Source organism: Ictalurus punctatus, chromosome 8 (assembly GCF_001660625.3).
Source record: "Ictalurus punctatus breed USDA103 chromosome 8, Coco_2.0, whole genome shotgun sequence".
In the NCBI taxonomy this organism is placed as follows: domain Eukaryota; kingdom Metazoa; phylum Chordata; class Actinopteri; order Siluriformes; family Ictaluridae; genus Ictalurus; species Ictalurus punctatus.
Genome location: NC_030423.2, coordinates 9,775,148 through 9,792,176, shown reverse-complemented (window position 1 = coordinate 9,792,176; position 17,029 = coordinate 9,775,148). Strand labels below are relative to the sequence as shown.

At 39.8% G+C, this 17,029-nt stretch overlaps 1 protein-coding gene across 3 annotated transcripts in view; it reads left to right on the top strand.

Annotated features, from left to right (window-relative positions):
- The window catches only part of pigg (phosphatidylinositol glycan anchor biosynthesis class G), a 152,886-nt gene that overhangs the window by 18,568 nt on the left and 117,289 nt on the right, over window positions 1-17,029 (top strand). For all 3 annotated transcript variants that reach the window (XM_017474768.3, XM_053682043.1, XM_053682044.1), the window contains exons 3-4: window positions 502-711; window positions 3,089-3,277. In XM_017474768.3, coding sequence (XP_017330257.2) covers window positions 502-711; window positions 3,089-3,277 — 399 coding nt within the window. The remainder of the gene's footprint in view (window positions 1-501; window positions 712-3,088; window positions 3,278-17,029) is intronic.

Here is a 17,029-nt window from a genome sequence, read left to right as displayed (position 1 = left end):
AGCAAAGAATGACAATTTCTAATTTAATTTAGTACTGTATTATTGATTTAATTTGGCATGTATGACCATGAAAACTATGTCTGTCTTTATATGCATCTTCATTCATAGTTTACAGCTGTTTTTGTAGCTTACAGCCATTTTTGCTGTTTGTTAGACAGACTACTTATCAACTCTCCCGAACATGAAATTTACAGAAAGGCTAGGCAAGTCTAGAAAGCTCATTAAGGAGAGAGAGAGAGAGAAAAAAAACATTTCTACGATCTATTGGAAATATATTTAGGCTTTCTGAAAGCAGCGTTATCAAAGAAAAACCCAATTTTGATTAAAACCTGATTTCTCAGTTGCAGGGATATAGAACGTTTTATATCCAGGGCGCCACACATATTATGATAAGTGTTTTAACTTAAAAACCCTGCCTTCAAGCTTACTTTTAATTGCCTTGCTCTCAAATTGTTATTAGGTAACAATAACTTCATTTCACTGTTTAATGTTCTTGGCTAGGCTCTGACCACGGGCAGCATTCCCGGCTTCATCGATGTTGTATTGAACCTGAACTCCCAGGCGCTCTTAGAGGACAACCTTCTCTGGCAGGCCAAAAACACTGGGAAAAGGATCATCTTCTACGGTGATGACACGTGGGTGCGGCTTTTCCCTAAGCACTTCTTAGAGTACGACGGCACCACGTCTTTCTTTGTCTCCGACTACACTGAGGTGAGGGAAGCAGAGGTTGCAATAAGGCTATATGTGCACTACAATTCCTTTGGTTGTATTTTATTTTATTTCAGTTAAACACATTCAGTAAAACCCTTTTTCACATCAGGGCTTCATTGATACAAATAAAAAGATACCAACAAAGTTGCGTAATTACATAATACATTTATCAGCACACATGGGTAGATTCAACACCATTCAGGTTCAGTCATTAAAATGTATGATAGTACAGCACTGTTGAATTCTGCAGTCTGGGTGGTAGTCTTAGACTGGACGGTAGTGTCAGCTGCAACACAAATCACAGGTTTACATTAATGCACTCGTTCAAACATGTTATTGTTTCTATATTAACAGCTCGTTCACAGGGATGTGTAACGATGGACACTACACAACCTAAGACTGATGAATAATAACTGGATTGAAAAAGTGCTATTATTTTACAGAAAAAAGACTTTGCATTGTTGATATATGGTGGCATTTTCTGTACAACGTCTTGTTGGTTATTGAAACCGAATCAAATTCGGAGTGGTAACGGTACCTCTGCTTTGCACTGGGCTGTAACACACCACTCTGATGTTGGTGGTTTTCCTATAATAGTAGCAAAAGCCATTGTGTTTATGGCTTCATTCATGGTTATAATCATTATCATTTTGGTCAGTATTGAGATCACAAATATTTATCACAATTATTCATCCAATTAGGAATGAAGTAGTTTTATTGTATTTAAGAAAGAGATAACCCTTTATTGATCCCAAGGAGAAATTAGGAGCAAATACACTTGAGAAGAAAGTCAGATGAAATAAAGATAAAATAAGATAAAGAAGAATAAATATTGAATCACCAAAAAAGTCTTTCACATTTAATGGTTATATTCATAATAATGTAGAATATAGGGGGAGAAAAATTGGAAAAGGTGTTCAGAGAACAGAAATGTTTTCAGCTCAGCTTTAAAAGAAGGGATGGTGCAGTGATTGAGGTAGTCTGTTCCAAAGTTTAAGTGCTGAGACACTGAAACACCTGCCTACCTTAGTGGACAATTTAAACTCAGGGACAGTTAAGCGCTCTGTGTCAGAAGATCTGAGAGTATATACAGGGGTGCAGGGATTGAGCAGCTCAGAAAGGTAAGATGGAGCACAGACTTGTAAGGCTTTATCCTGTATGTCTTAATGCAGGAGTTCATACTGGACCTGACTGAAACTAGTAGCCAGCGTAGCTTGTGATGTGAGCAGATTTTGCAGGTATGAGAATTGTATCAGCTGAGATTTGTGTATACTGAAGCTATTGTATAGTTTTTCCTGGGAATGGGGGAAAACAGGGGTTTACGGTAGTCAAGATGAGGAGTGATCAAAGCAAGACCAAATTTAAGCATTATTTGTGTTCAGAGAGACTAAGAGAGAGGTAAAATATCATGCCCAGTTTTTCCATCTCGTGCCCCATCAATCTTACTGACAAGGGCATTTGGACAGTAAGAATTTAGGGTCAATAAGCAAAACTTCACTTTTATTAGTGTGCAATTTTTGAAAAATGCCATTCATCCATGGTTTACTATATCGAGTGTGTGATATAAGAGCTAGATTAGAAATGAGGTTTTATTTATTTATTTATTTATTTTTATAAGGATGAGGCTGACAGTTGACAGTTTTAAGAGTAGAAGATGTATAACCTGAAAAATAAAAACTGGAAACGAACACAATTAGACAAATATTAAATAATCATAAATTAATAATGCTCTGCAGTATGTAACCAAAAAGACACAAAATCAATAAAAAATGACCTCTAATTCCCCCAATTATGTTATATTCATTATGTAGGCAATATAAGGATTACGATTAAATCAGGGGTGGACAAATCACAAGCCCAGATGCCCAGGAGAAGCAAAATACAAATTTGGGCTGTCAGTTCACAATTAACAGTTGCATGGTGGACAAGCAGGTTCAGTAGACTATTGGTAAAACTGTCACCAGCATTTTGTTACTTCAGTCATCCAATAAGCAGATAAAGAGAAGCTCTACTTCCGGTTCAGTTCCATAAAAGAAAATCGTTTGTGATATTTTTCTTAAAACAAACAAACAAAAAAAACCACCCCAGTATAATTTATCTGTGGTAAAATAGGCCTATTAATTAGCTGGAACAGTTCCTTGATGATATTTCCAGAAATTCAGGAATATGAAGGGACATGGAAACTTACTTACTATTGTGCCATTCAGCTAAAACTCATAACTTTGAGTTAAATTACGTTAGTTGCCGCTTTTTAACCTACTGTAGATAATTGTACTCCCATAGGACTGGGCAACACATAGGATAGCTATTGTAGTTATGATTTGTCTACCTGGAAATGACTCATTTTATTGTATATGCACATGTGTGTATGTCTCAGGTGGACAACAATGTGACACGTCATTTGGACAGCACCCTGAAGAGAGACGACTGGGACGTGTTGATCCTGCATTATCTGGGACTGGACCACATTGGACACATCAGCGGGCCGCACAGCTCTCTAATTGGGCCCAAACTCCTTGAGATGGATGATGTCATGAAAAAAATACACACCTCTGTTATCACAACGGTAAAACCCTCCCTTTGTGTCTCTCTCTTTGTGTTTCCTTATTGATTTATTTGTTGTTTTTTGCTCCTCAGCAGTGGAGTGCACTCGATTTTCTAAGCCCCTGGCTATACTGATTGGAAATTAGAACAGTTTCTAATCAAGGTGATGAAAGACATGATCTGGTTTAGATGATCTGAAATAAATCAGATTTGACTTTGATTTTAAGTAATTTTTTAAGCCAAGCCACCGCTCCAGAGCACTTCTATGTTAGATTCAATTCCAGCTTTGATATTACTCATTTATGCTGTTGCCTTAGATTCAGTAGTACATGTCAGAATATATACAGTGCCCTCCACTAATATTGGCACCCTTGGTTAATATGAGCAAAGAAGGCTGTAGAAAATTGTCTTTATTGTTTAAACATTTGATCTTTTGTTAAAAAAAAATCACAAAAATACCCTGCTCTCATGCATATCAAACAATTTCAAACAAGACACAGGTTTATCCAAAATAAAACCCAACTTTGTTATATATAGGTGTGCAACAATTATTGACACCTTTTTAAGCCAGGTTCACACTGTACGATTTTGGCCACTATTTGGTCATCTGAGACAAATTTTGAGAATACTAAAAGATTCCTATAATCCTAGGCCAAAATCTGTAATCTCTGATCACTAGTTTGACGCGTTCCGCGACAGCCGATTAATGGCTGTTGCAATCACATTTTTCCTCAGATTAAATTCTCACAGTGTCAGAAGATTTGAGGCACAGTCCTGTGGCTTCTTCTACTTCGTATGAGTCTTCTTGTGTGCATCCGTTTTTCACGTCTTGATTGTCGAACAGTCTGACCTTAATGTCAACTGAGATCCTACAGTGTGTCATGGCTTATTGTGGGGATCATGTTCGTACAGTCTAACAAGCAACAGTCACAAAAGACTATTAAATATTGCACAGTGTGCACCTGGTTTAGTCAATAATTTGTGCTACCTCACTTTGCCAAGATAACAGCTCTGAGTCTTCTCCTGTAATGCCTGATTCATTTAATATCTGTTGATATTTGATAGCATCCCTGATGCCATGTATCCTAACAAAATGACCAGATCCTCTGGCAGAAAAACAGCCCCAAAACATTAAAGAGCCACCACCATATTTAACCGTGGGCATGAGGTACTTTAACATATGGCTACCTCTCTGTGTGCTCCAAAACCACCTCTGGTGTTTATTGCCAAAAAGCTCTATTTTGGTTTCATAGACCCAGTAGTTCCAGTAGTGTCTGGCAAACTGAAGACGCTTGAGTTTGTTTTTGGATGAGAGTAGAGGCTTTTTTCTTTAAACCATTGCAAACAACATGTGGTGATGTAGGTGACTTTCTTAGTGTACTTTTGGATACTTTCTGACCCCAAGACACTAACTTCTGCAATTCTCCAGATGTGATACTTGGAGATTTTTTTGTCCACTTGAACCTTCACAGTGCGTTGAGACAGTATAGACACACGTCCTCTTCCAGGTTAATTCTTAAGATTTGAAGTTGACTGGAACGTAATTAGTGCCCTGATGGTGAATGGGCATTTTCAATGCTTGTGCTATTTTCTTATAGCCACTTCCCATTTTGTGATGCGCGGCAACCTTTTGCCGCACATCACAGATGTATTTCTTGGTCTTACCCATTGTTATGAATGACTAATTGAATTTCAAGTTCAAGTGGCTTTATTGTCATTTCAACCATATACAGCTGGTACAATACACAGTGAAACGAAACAACATTCCTCCAGGACCATGGTGCTACATAAAACAACACACTAACCACATGAGACACAGAACTAAATAAGATCTGCACATTTCGACATAATGTACACGTGCAGACGTGTGCTAACAACTCAGGACGGTACAATAACTACTAAAACAGGACAATAGGCACAGTAAGTGACAGTGTAGTGCCAAACAGTATCATTTTAGTGTGGAAGTGTCTGATATAACTGGTAGTACAGAAGATAGGTGCCAAGGAGTAACAGTATAATTTCAAAATACTATAAATTTGAACGTAACTTAGTCTCAGCAGATTAGCATATACTGTACCAAATATAGAAATAGCAGTTATTGTGGTAGCAGCTAGGTAAAATGTATAATAGTGACAATAAATTAAATACTATATTTTTATAATACAGTAGCAGCAAAAATTCAACAGAGTCAATGCAGGAATGTGCAAATATTGCAATGGGAGTGGGGTGGTGTTTGGTTCAGAGAGTGTGTGTGTGTTAGGGCTGCATGATTATCGCCAAAATGATGATCACGATTATTTTGATCAATATTGAGATCATGATTATTTATCATGATTATTCATTGATTCTAGGGACAACATATTTTTATTGCACTTTCACATTTAAATAAACCGACCGCTGCTTTCACCTTAATGTTGTGCTATATTCCTGCTAATGTACAAATCTTTGCATCAAATTAGACTGATCCTTAAAGTGCATCGTCTCGTAGAAGCAAAATATAAATAAAATTGTACCCAAAATATAGGATAAGTCAAAATAAAAATGCCATCAACCAAATGAAACTGCAAAATGCATATGCAGAAAAGGCAGTAACAGTGTTAACAGGAGGAGAGACACAGCCAAATCTCCCAATAGAGTGGCACATGTCATTTTGTACCGGAACCCGGAAAGCTTGATTGTGAAAGAAAGAAGTTGTGAATGAACACAACTTTTATGGAGTTTGAAACCTAAATACAATCGCCAGAAATAAAAAGCTCACCATATGGTATAAACGAACTACACCACGGTCGATCGACTTCAACCTCACCAACACCAAGTTTCCGACAACTTTTCCAAACTTGATTTTAAAAACATTTTCCATAATACAGATTTGCTCCGTGGATGAATCTTCATCCATATTTTTTTTGGAATTGTGCGCAGCATACCTGAACCAGTTTATCTGCAAAGACTTTTCCTGTTTGGCGTGATGACGTTTTATGTCCCCAACAATGTGTGTAGTCCCATTTAGCAACAGTGTCATGATTTACCCTTGCACAAGCGCTGACGCATGAAGCGAAGCTGGCAGCTCGAGCACTAAAATGCAAACTCGTTTCCGGGTTTTGGCATTACAAAATGATGTCATCCCTGATGTCATCTATGGTGACTAGCTGTAAGTTTAGGAAGCGCTTGATTAGATATGCAGCAGAGTTTTCTATGAGTGGAGGATGAATTTTAAACGTCAATATCTAAGTCGATAAGGTTCATGTAATCGGGCAGTCAAAATCGTAATCGAGATTGATATTTGATTAATTGTGCAGTCCTAGTGTGTGTGTGTGTGTGTGTGTGTGTGTGTGTGTGTGTGTGTGTGTGTGTGTGTGTCAGTCCAGTCTCTATGTATTGAGGAGTCTGATGGCTTGGAGGAAGAAGCTGTTACACAGTCTGGCCATAAGGGCCCGAATGCTTCGGTACCTTTTTCCAGATGGCAGGAAGGTGAAGAGTGTGTGTGAGGGGTGTGTTGGGTCATCAACAATGCTGGCGGCTTTGCGGATGCAGTGTGTGGTGTAAATGTCTGTGCTGGGGGGGAGCGAGACCCCGATGATCTTCTCGGTTGTCTTTACTATCCGCTGCAGGGTCTTGCAATCCAATGAGGTGCAATTTCTGAACCAGAGAGTGATGCCAATGCTCAGGATGCTCTCAATAGTTCCTCTGTAGAACATGGTGAGGATGAAGGGTGGGAGATTTACGAGGGCTTTCTTCAGCCTTCGTAGAAAGTGGAGACGCTGCTGGGCTTTCTTGGCTATGGAGCTGGTGTTGACGGAGAACCTCACCTGGTCCCTCAGGTGAACACCAAGGAATTTGATGCTCTTCAGGATCTCCATATAGGAGCCATCGATGTTCAGCGGAGAGTGAACATCTCTTTTGTTTTGTCCACATTTAGAGACAGTTTGTTGGCTCTGCACCTGTCCATTAGCCGCTTCACCTTCTCTCTGTATGCTGACTCATCGTTCTTGCTGATGAGCCCCACCACAGTCGTGTCATTGGCAAACTTGATGATGTAATTGCAGCCATACCTTGCTGCACAGTCGTGAGTCAGCAGAGTGAACAGCAGTGGACTGAGCACACAGCCCTGAGGGGCCCCCGTGCTCAGTGTGGTGGTGCTGGGGATGCTGTTCCTGATCCCGACTGATTGAGGCCTCCCAGTCAGGAAGTCTATGACCAGCATTTGAACGTAGGTGTCCTTCTTGTCCAGGTGGGTGAGGGCCAGATGTAGGGTGGTGGCAATGGCATCATCTGTTGAGCGGTTGGTGTGATATGCGAACTGCAGTGGGTCCAGTGAGCATTGTCTTTATGTGCCTCATGATGAGCCTCTATAAGCACTTCATGATGATGGATGTGAGTGCAACGAGACTATAGTCATTGAGGCAGGACACTGAAGACTTCTTCGGCATGGGGACAGTGGTGGTAGCCTTGAAGCACTTTGGAACGATGGTGCTGCTCAGGGAGATGTTGAAGATGTCAGTGAAAACATCTGCTAGCTGGTCTGCACATCCTCTGAGCACTCTGCCAGGAATGTTGTCTGGTGCAGCAGCCTTCCGCGAGTTGACTCCGCATAGCACTTTCCTCACATCGGCCGTGGTTAGACACAGCACATGGTCGTTGGGAGGAGGGGTGGTCTTCCTTGCTGCCACATCATTCTGTGCCTCAAACCGAGTGTAGAAGTTGTCCAGTGCATCTGGAAAGGAGGCATCACTATCACAGACAATGATGTCCTGTAGTTGCTGATGGCCTGAATGCCCTGCCACATGCGCAGCAGGTCGCTGCTATCCGTGAAGTGGCTGTGGATTTTCTGGGCGCGTGTGTGCGCTTTGCCTCTCTGATGACCCGGAACAGTTTGGCCGTCGCCGTTCTTCGGGCCGCCTTGTCACCTCGAGTCTCGAGTCCTCAGCAGTGCATGCACCTCCGTAGTCATCCACGGCTTCTGGTTGGAGTGTGTAGCGATTATCTTAAAGACGGTGACGTCATCAATGCACTTGCTGCTGTAGCTGGTCACTGATGCCATGTATTCCTCGAAGTTGGTGGGGTTGCTGTCAGTTGCAGCTTCCCTGAACATGTCCCAATCAGTGTGCTCAAAGCAGTCTTGAAGAGCAGAGATGTCTCCTACTGGCCAGGTTTTCACCTGCTTCAAAACCGGTTCGGAGCATCTAACGAGCAGTCTGTATGCTGCGATTAGCATAACAGAGATGTGATCTGAGTAGCCGAGATGGGGGCGGGGCTCTGGTCTGAGTAGCCGAGAATGGGGCGGGGCTCTGGTCTGAGTAGCCGAGGTGGGGCGGGGCTCTGCTCTGATTAGCCAATGTGGCGGCAGGGCTCTGGTCTGAGTAGCTGAGGTGGGGGCGGGGCTCTTCCCTGTACGTGCCAGGGATGTTTGTGCAAACAAGATCCAGTGTGTTCGCCCCTCTCGTTGCAAAGTCCACATGTTGGTGAAATTTATGGAGCACTAACTTGAGATTCGCATAATTGAAATTTCCGGCGACAATAAACAGTCCATCAGGGTGTGTGTTCTGCAGTTCGCTAATAGCCCCATACAACTCACAAGGCGCCCCCTTAGTATTAGGGGAATGTACTGTGGGGAATGTACACTCTCTGATTATCAGAAGAGTGGTGAATTCCTGTGGTAAATAAAATGGTCTGCATCTAATGGTCACAAACTCCACCAGCGATGAGCAGTAACTAGAAACTAGCCCTATTCTTGCACTATTCCGTCGTGTTGATGTAAACACACAAGCCTCCACCTTGAGCCTTACTGCACAGAGCTGCATTTCTGTCAGCACGAAATGAGGCGAGCCTGTCTAGCTGAATGGCGGCATTCAGAACTCGGTCACTGGGCCATGTCTCCGTGAACACCAAGACGCAGCAGTCTCTAAACTCATGCCGCATTGCCTGCTGTTTTATTGTCCAGGGAGCAAACATTGGAGGGCAGGATGGTTGGGACTGCCGACCAGCTAGGGTTTGCTTTTAGCCTAGCATGGATCCCTGCCCTATTTCCACGCTTCCTTTTCCTCGCACACCGCTTTCGATGTCCCCTCCCTTGGGCACCGGCATAAGGCATCAAGGAGGACTGGATGCCTGGTCTCTGCAGAAAGTCGAGACCGCATTGCTTCTCCAGCAGATCATCATGCAGGCTGGTTGTTGCATGATTTCTGTATTTTAACAGTGTATGGCGATGGTAAACATGAACACCGGTTTCTCTGATGTCCATGTGCTGTTAAAAACAGTCTGCGAGACGAAAATAGCACCACTTTATATCTGGAGAGGCCGCGGCGTGCTACTGCCGAACCGCCATCTTATATAGAAAATTCACAAAAATACTCTGCTCTCATGGACTACGTTTACATGGACAGCAATAATCTAATTATTGACCTTATTCTGAATAAGACAATATTCTGATTAAGGTGTTTACATGAGTCACTTTTTAGAATGTTCCTTTGATGTTCCCGTTTTACATTATAGAACATAAATCGATTAATGGCACACGTCATTACGTCCCCACGCCACACCGACCGACGTTCCCGCCGGAATTTCACGTATCAATATACAGTTCGTCTTCGTTATGGTATCGTATACAGTTTTGGGTGTTTTTATTTTTAATTTCATGAATGCTTCGAGTGCAGTCAATTATTAGTCATGCTATATGTGCATATAGACGACTGCTTGAAGCCGTGGGCTGCATCCGAAATAGCATATTTACTTAATAAATAGCAGCTGAGATGCATGTATTTCACCTACTATATAGTAGGTAAGTATGCAGTTTCGGATGCAGCCGTGCTCTCTTGTTTGCCATCAAACGTTGAGCACTGTCGTGTGTGTGTGTGTGTGTGTGTGTGTGTGTCCTCGTGCAAAATGTGGTGACAACTCCCACACAACATTAATAGTGTGATTAAGGTGTTTACATGTCTGTAATTCATGTCGATAATGCAACTAAAAAAGGAATACTCCACATTTCTTTATTCGATTTGTGTTTACTTCGAGTATGACTTTAGTCGAATTAAGGTCATCAAAAATGACTGTTTACATGGTAGTTTCTTAATCAGAGTCATTGTCATAATCAGGTTGAATCAAGGTACTGATGGATATCAAACAACTGCAACCACAACACAGGTTTATCCAAAAAATATATATCTTTGTTAAATATAGGTGTGCAACATTTTGGCCTATGTGTTACCTTATATTTATACTCCTGTGAAACAAGAAGTCATGGTCACCCATGTGTACTAAAAAAAATTTAGTCTCAATGGGAATATACTTCAAATATATTTTTCTTATGAGTTCATGGGGTGCCAATAATTGTTGCACACCTATATTTAACAAAGATATAACAAAGATATATATATATATATATATATATATATATATATATATATATATATATATATATATATATATATATATAGTTTTTTTTTGATAAACCTGTGTTGTGTTTGCAACTGTTTGATATCCATGAGAGCAGAGTATTTTTGTGAATTTTCTGAACAAAAGATCAAAAGGTTAAACAATACAGACAATTTTTCACAGCCTTCTTTGCTCATATTTACCAAGGGTGCCAATATTAGTGGAGGGCACTGTATCCTGTTTATATAGCTGGTAACTGTCAAGTGCTTTTAAAAGTGTTTTTCAGTCTAATGTTCACTTTTCAGCTGCAAACACCCACAAGAGTCAGTATTATATCATTCGCATCACACGTCTTCATGTTTTATGGAATATCAGTGGCTGCATTGTGCCAACCTCAGCCTTTGATGAGTTTATACAAAGTGCCCAGCGCGTCATTTTGCAGATATATTATTTAATAGACTCAAATGCTGCTCTGTTCTCCTGCATTTTTAACCACGATCAGCCTTGAAGCTTTCACTCACTTTCACAGACCGAGTCAATGAAGGAGCTTCCATTCTTTGTTACTCCTTGTTTTGTTGCTTGTTTTCACATTATATGTTCCACCTTCCTTCCTTCTATTTTTTTTCTTCCTCTCAGAAGATTCTCTGGAACTCTCCAGCTCCGGTTTGGTGGCTTAAATATCAGATGAAGCATTGTGACCCAAATTCAGAAAGCTTTATTGATCATACCAGGCTTTTGGATTGACACCAATCCCTGCAACATATCTGTCTCTGTTTTCACTTTTTTCTCTGCATCTGGCTTTGTTTCTGTCTCTTATGGTCGCACAGTCTATGCTCTCTTTACCAAACCCCTCAAAACTGTTACGGTAAGTGAGTTTGAAAGAAGGAGGACACTGGACCACCAAGTAGGAGGAAACTGGACAGTCAATATAGTGTTAAACATTTTATGCAAAGACTTTTCTTAAATTTGTTATATGACTATCTCTGTAGTTTATGCATGCAATCGAGAATTGCTGCTTGAAGCTTCAAGTCATCAAGATAGCACCCAACTTCCTCAGTGTTTTACTGGTGAGCCCACTACACCCCCAGAGTTTTCAGCAGTAAGGGCTGGTTTCCCAGGATCACTCCCTGTGACATCTGGTTCCCAGGGTCCTTCCTTTACCTCCACATACACTCGATACTCTTCTCATCTGCACCCTACCACTGCAGATGTTTGGCATCCACCACAAGCAAAACATTATTAAGTGCTCACATGCCTCATCTATATCATTTTCCCAGTGCACTATAAGCACTATGAGGTACACGAGGAGCACAGAGGAGGACCACAGTCTGGTGTGATGTCTGTGGAAACCTCAGCGCATTTGCTGAGAAAGCACTTCTGGCTCAAATCGATCATCTTCCAGTCCTGTGCAGCACACAACTGCCTGGAGCTTGGATGATTCTGGCCTTTCCTGATAAATGGTAAATGAAGTGGTTTACAGGACACAGGGGTATGTACTTTGTTAAATGGGTATGTTTTGAGCAGCCTCATTAGAATTTACAAAGCATTAAAGGATCCTAATTGATTTACTGACCTATTGAATAGTAGTGATTGACTGACTAATGTCTTTTCATTTGGAACTTGGTGTCCTCTGATGCAAACTGAAGTCTAGCCACTAATGAGCTTGCTTACTCTGAGAAAGCCCACTACAGCTAGCACAGATAAATGGACCTGGCACCTTTGTCCAGAATATCTCTCTAGACCAGGACTGTCACATGTAGCCTGCAGCCTGTGAAAGGTTATATTCTGGCCAACCGAATGAAATTGTCTTGTGGACTGTAACTGAATCAAATGTTTTGGAAAAGAGCTAGTCTCTGTTATTCCACATGGGGGCAAAATAGAGCATTAAACTCCGATCTAAGCTCAGCTACTGACAAAATGTGCTGATTTGTAATTCTTCATTAGCAAGCTAAAAATTTGACTCTGTAACTATGTCTCTTTACAAAAGAACTCATTTAAAATATATGAATGCCATATAGGGTCTATATATATATATATATATATATATATATATATATATATATATATATATATATATAATATATATATATATATATATATATATATATATATCTTCAAATTTTTTTTGCCTAAAACAGGTTTGACAAGTAAACTAGTGATTCTCTCTCTCTCTCTCTCTCTCTCTCTCTCTCTCTCTCTCTCTCTCTCTCTCTCTCTCTCTCTCTCTCTCTCTGTCTCTCAACATTACGACAGGTTTCCTCTTGATCTGCAAGCTTGTTTGATGTTGCACAGATGAGAGATATAATTACTCAATTCTTCATAACCTACAAAGAGGGAATGTGCTCATTTACCAAATCTGCACAGCAGGCAAGGGAGAGAACAGGACAGAACCTATTTGTGTTCAGGTTCACATCTTCCTCATATGCTTACCTAATCCATTTAAAGGAACAAAAAATTTATTCATTTGAGATGGCTTCCTCCTGTAGGAAAAGTGTGGTTGCAGTGGAAACACTGCCAAACCTTGTCTTCTTTCCCTGTGGACAAGTGACTTTCAGTCATCTGCTGACATGATGGTCTGCAGTGTCCTTTTTCTTTCAACATGAGAAAGAAAAACCTCCCCCCTTGTGGCTTTTATTACTCAATAAACTTTTTGACAATAAACTCTTGCATTTGTTACATATATTTCTTGGTGGCATGACCCATATTAATTCTGTAAGAATAATTTGTTCCAAAATCCTACTGCCTTCTGGGTCTCAGCCAGGGAGGCATTTTGGCCACTAATCAGATAAATTATATTAACACCATTTTGACTGGGTGGCACTAGTCCAGGTTAGATCCTGAGCTCTACCTACTGTCAGGATAGGGCTTTGCATGTTCTCCCTCTGTCCATGTCCATATAGGTTTCCTCTGGGCATACTGGTTTCCTCACAGCTGCTGAAAACATCTTGTCATATAGACTGGGTACACTGGACTGGCAAACAGTGATGGGACCTAGCAATCATATTGAATCTTACTTCTTGCTATTAATAAATTAGTCATTTGACCTGAAGTGTACTGTCTAATTTAAATCATTGTTACACTTGTTAGAAAGACAACATACTCACTTTGGTGAGTTGGCTTTCAATGGAGTGCTATTTTTTTTATTCTGAACCTTCTCTAGGCCACAGCTGCTTGTCTCTGAATGGCTGTCTAGCATTAAAGAAGAAAGGCATTCTTCCTTGCCCTTCAGGCTGTGGTTTTTCTATGTTTTCTCTGTTTTGGGGATAGCTCATGCAAGGAGAGCTCTGATGCAGTCTGATGTGTGTGCATTTGGTCGCCAATTCAGGTGGTCTACTCTCAAAAGGCATGTAAAGTTTGTAGCAACCTCTCCCCTCCGAGTCTGCTGGAGGAACCTGGAGCAACCTAGGTAAAGCAGTATAATGTGACATTGAAGTTAAAGCAACACTTGCAGCTATCAAGGCTGAGAAGATGTTCACCCTTGGCATTAACAAGCACGGTCTGTCGGAAGAGGAAATCGGCATATGCAAACAGGACATCTTGTCATTTTTGCTTGAGTATATCATTCCTTATGCATTCTGGTCTGTAGTGTTGCCCAAAAGTTGGATATACAGTACTGTGCAAAAGTTTTAGGCACACTATAATTTAAGGACAAATGTTGTTATAGATTTTTTTATTTTATGACTTGTACATTATATAGTCAGTACAAAAACATTTTAGATTCCCAAACATTAGTTTTCTAGCACAAAATTAAATGTTACAGAAAAATGTTTGTATGTCATTAAAGAAAGCAGCATATTCCATAAGAGACCACTAATCAGAACAAAAACACAATGAAGGTTGCTGGGTTTTGCTGCAAAAATAAAAGCAAGTGTGACAGTCAAAGTCTCCCGAAGATCCGTGACTGGTTCTGCAAGATGCTCAATACAACTCAATACAACCAGCTAATTTCCTGATAAAACTGCACAAATTGTACCAGAGACTAATATATATATATATATTTCTCGTCAGACCAAATATTGACTTTCATTTACTATTGTTTACTGCTCTTTACAGTATTCTTTGAAGGCATCTTTGCTCTACATCATTTCTTTGCAGATGCCTAAATCTTTTGCACAGTACTGTAGTTGGATATTTCCTACCTCTAGTCCTGATCATTTGTGCATTTACTTTCACTCCCTTATCGAGAGTGACTTACAGAAGTGCTTTATATTCGCTCTTTGATTGAAGACAGACAGTGACGCATCTGATCGAAGACATTCACTTCACCAGTTGGGTACCACAACAGAGAAGACTCTTGAGGCAGGTCTTCATTGGTGGGTTAAGTCAAGTTGTGATAGCAGCTTGAAGGAAACATGGCACAGAGCTGGATTTGAGTATAATTTAAGTATAATTTTTTCTGAAAATGTAATAAGAAATAATATGAATTGGTATGTTTTTATGGATATATGCCAAAAATGCGTCATATGTATAGGTTTTATGTGTCCGCTCCGCAGTTCTTTAGAGTTTTTACTGTAGTTTTTTGTGGAATTCTGTGTTTGGTTTACACCAGATGTAATGGGACCCCTGTCTTCCAAAGAGTTCCACTTTCGTCTCATCAATTCACAGAACATTCTCCCAAAAGGTTTGACTATCATCGGGCATAGGGTCACAAGGTGTGTTTTGGTAAAATTCAGATGAACCTTAATGTTCTTCTGGGTTAGCAGTGGTTTTCACCACGCCACTCTTCCATGGATGACATTTCTGACCAGTGTCTTTTTATAGCGGAGTCATGAACAGTGACCTTTATTAATGTGAGAGAGGCCTGTAGTTCCTGTACATAATGGCTTTCACAGTGGTCCTTTTGAGTCCCAGAGCCTTTGAAATAGCTTTGTAAGCCTTCCCAGACTGATGTATTTCAATCACCTTCTTCCTCATCATTTCTGGAATTTCTTTCAACTTTGGCATAGTGTATTACTGGGTAAGACCTTTTAACCAACTTCACGCTGTTGAATACATTCTATGTAAGTGTTGATTTGATTGAACAGGGTTTGCAGTGATCAGGCCTGGTTTTATCTAGTCCATCTGAACACCATTATTTTTATAGATTTTGGGAATTAGTAATTATGGAGGCAAATATATTTTCACACAGGCCCAGTTGGTATTGGATTTGCTTCAATAAATACCATTACATTACAATAAAATTACATTTTCCACATGGCAGAGTGCAAAACACTTTTTTAAAAAAATGTGTTTTCACTTTTTGTTTATTATTTAAGGTTGTGACCATTTTCATTACACATTTAAGTTTGTACACAGTTCCTTCGTTGCAGATTTATCTTTACAAAAAAATTTTGTTGCACCTGTGGGCTGCCCATCTGCCTAGCGCTGATCTAGAATTTGCCTCTGACTCACTCCTGGTTTCGATAAGATGTAGATGTTCTTTTTAACAGAATCATCAGAAATGCCCATTAATATTTATTTATCAGGCTTGCTGTTTTATTGGACTAATGAACCGATAAAGAATTAAGCAATATCACACAAGCAAGTGTGAGCTAATACTGAATCATAGCAGTGGCGATATTCAGTATAACCATGCGATTGCAAGTGCAATATTGCTTTTATACAACAGTTCTATGAACAAGAAATCACTGTCGAGTAGCTGACATTTTCGACACAATATGGCCAAATGTTTGGTTTATTTTTGCTCTTTTAGCAGAAATAGATCCAGAAGAAGCCACTCTCACTTTATAGCACGTCTGCTAGTTGGCTCGCATTAATTTGTACTAGAGATGCACCGATCTAAATTTCTCAGCCGATACCAGTAACCGATTATTAAGAGTGATATCGGCCGATACCGATAGTTCTGCTTATATACCTTCTTTTAAATGAATAATAATTAATTCCACAATTCTGAAAGAAATGAAAATAAAAACTTTATTCTCTCCATTTCAACAAGTTGTTTCACAGTAACTGGTCTCATAAACAGAAAACACATTACTCTAATTAACATTAACACATTAACTACATTCTGAAGATTAAAGTAAGATTTCGTAACTTATTGAATGTTATTAATTCATATTATCATTGACTGTATTCTTAAAAAAAAAAAAAAAAAAAAAAAAAAAAAACTCCTGTTAGTCTCACATCACATCTACATCATCATTGAACATCAAACTGGTAATATATAATATAAACTTTTTTTATATAGTAACATTAACTGGATATGAAATACACTACTCTACAATTTATTTTTTTTCTGTGCAATACATACTTTTTTGTCAACTCATCTTCATTTAAATCTTTCAGTGGTCTACTGGCCCTTTTAATACAGTGCGAGCAGCACAGCAAAAAAATAAAATAAAACAAGACTCGACACCGAAACTCCCGCTTCACTGCTGCTCACTTCCGGTGTAAAATTTTAGTGGTG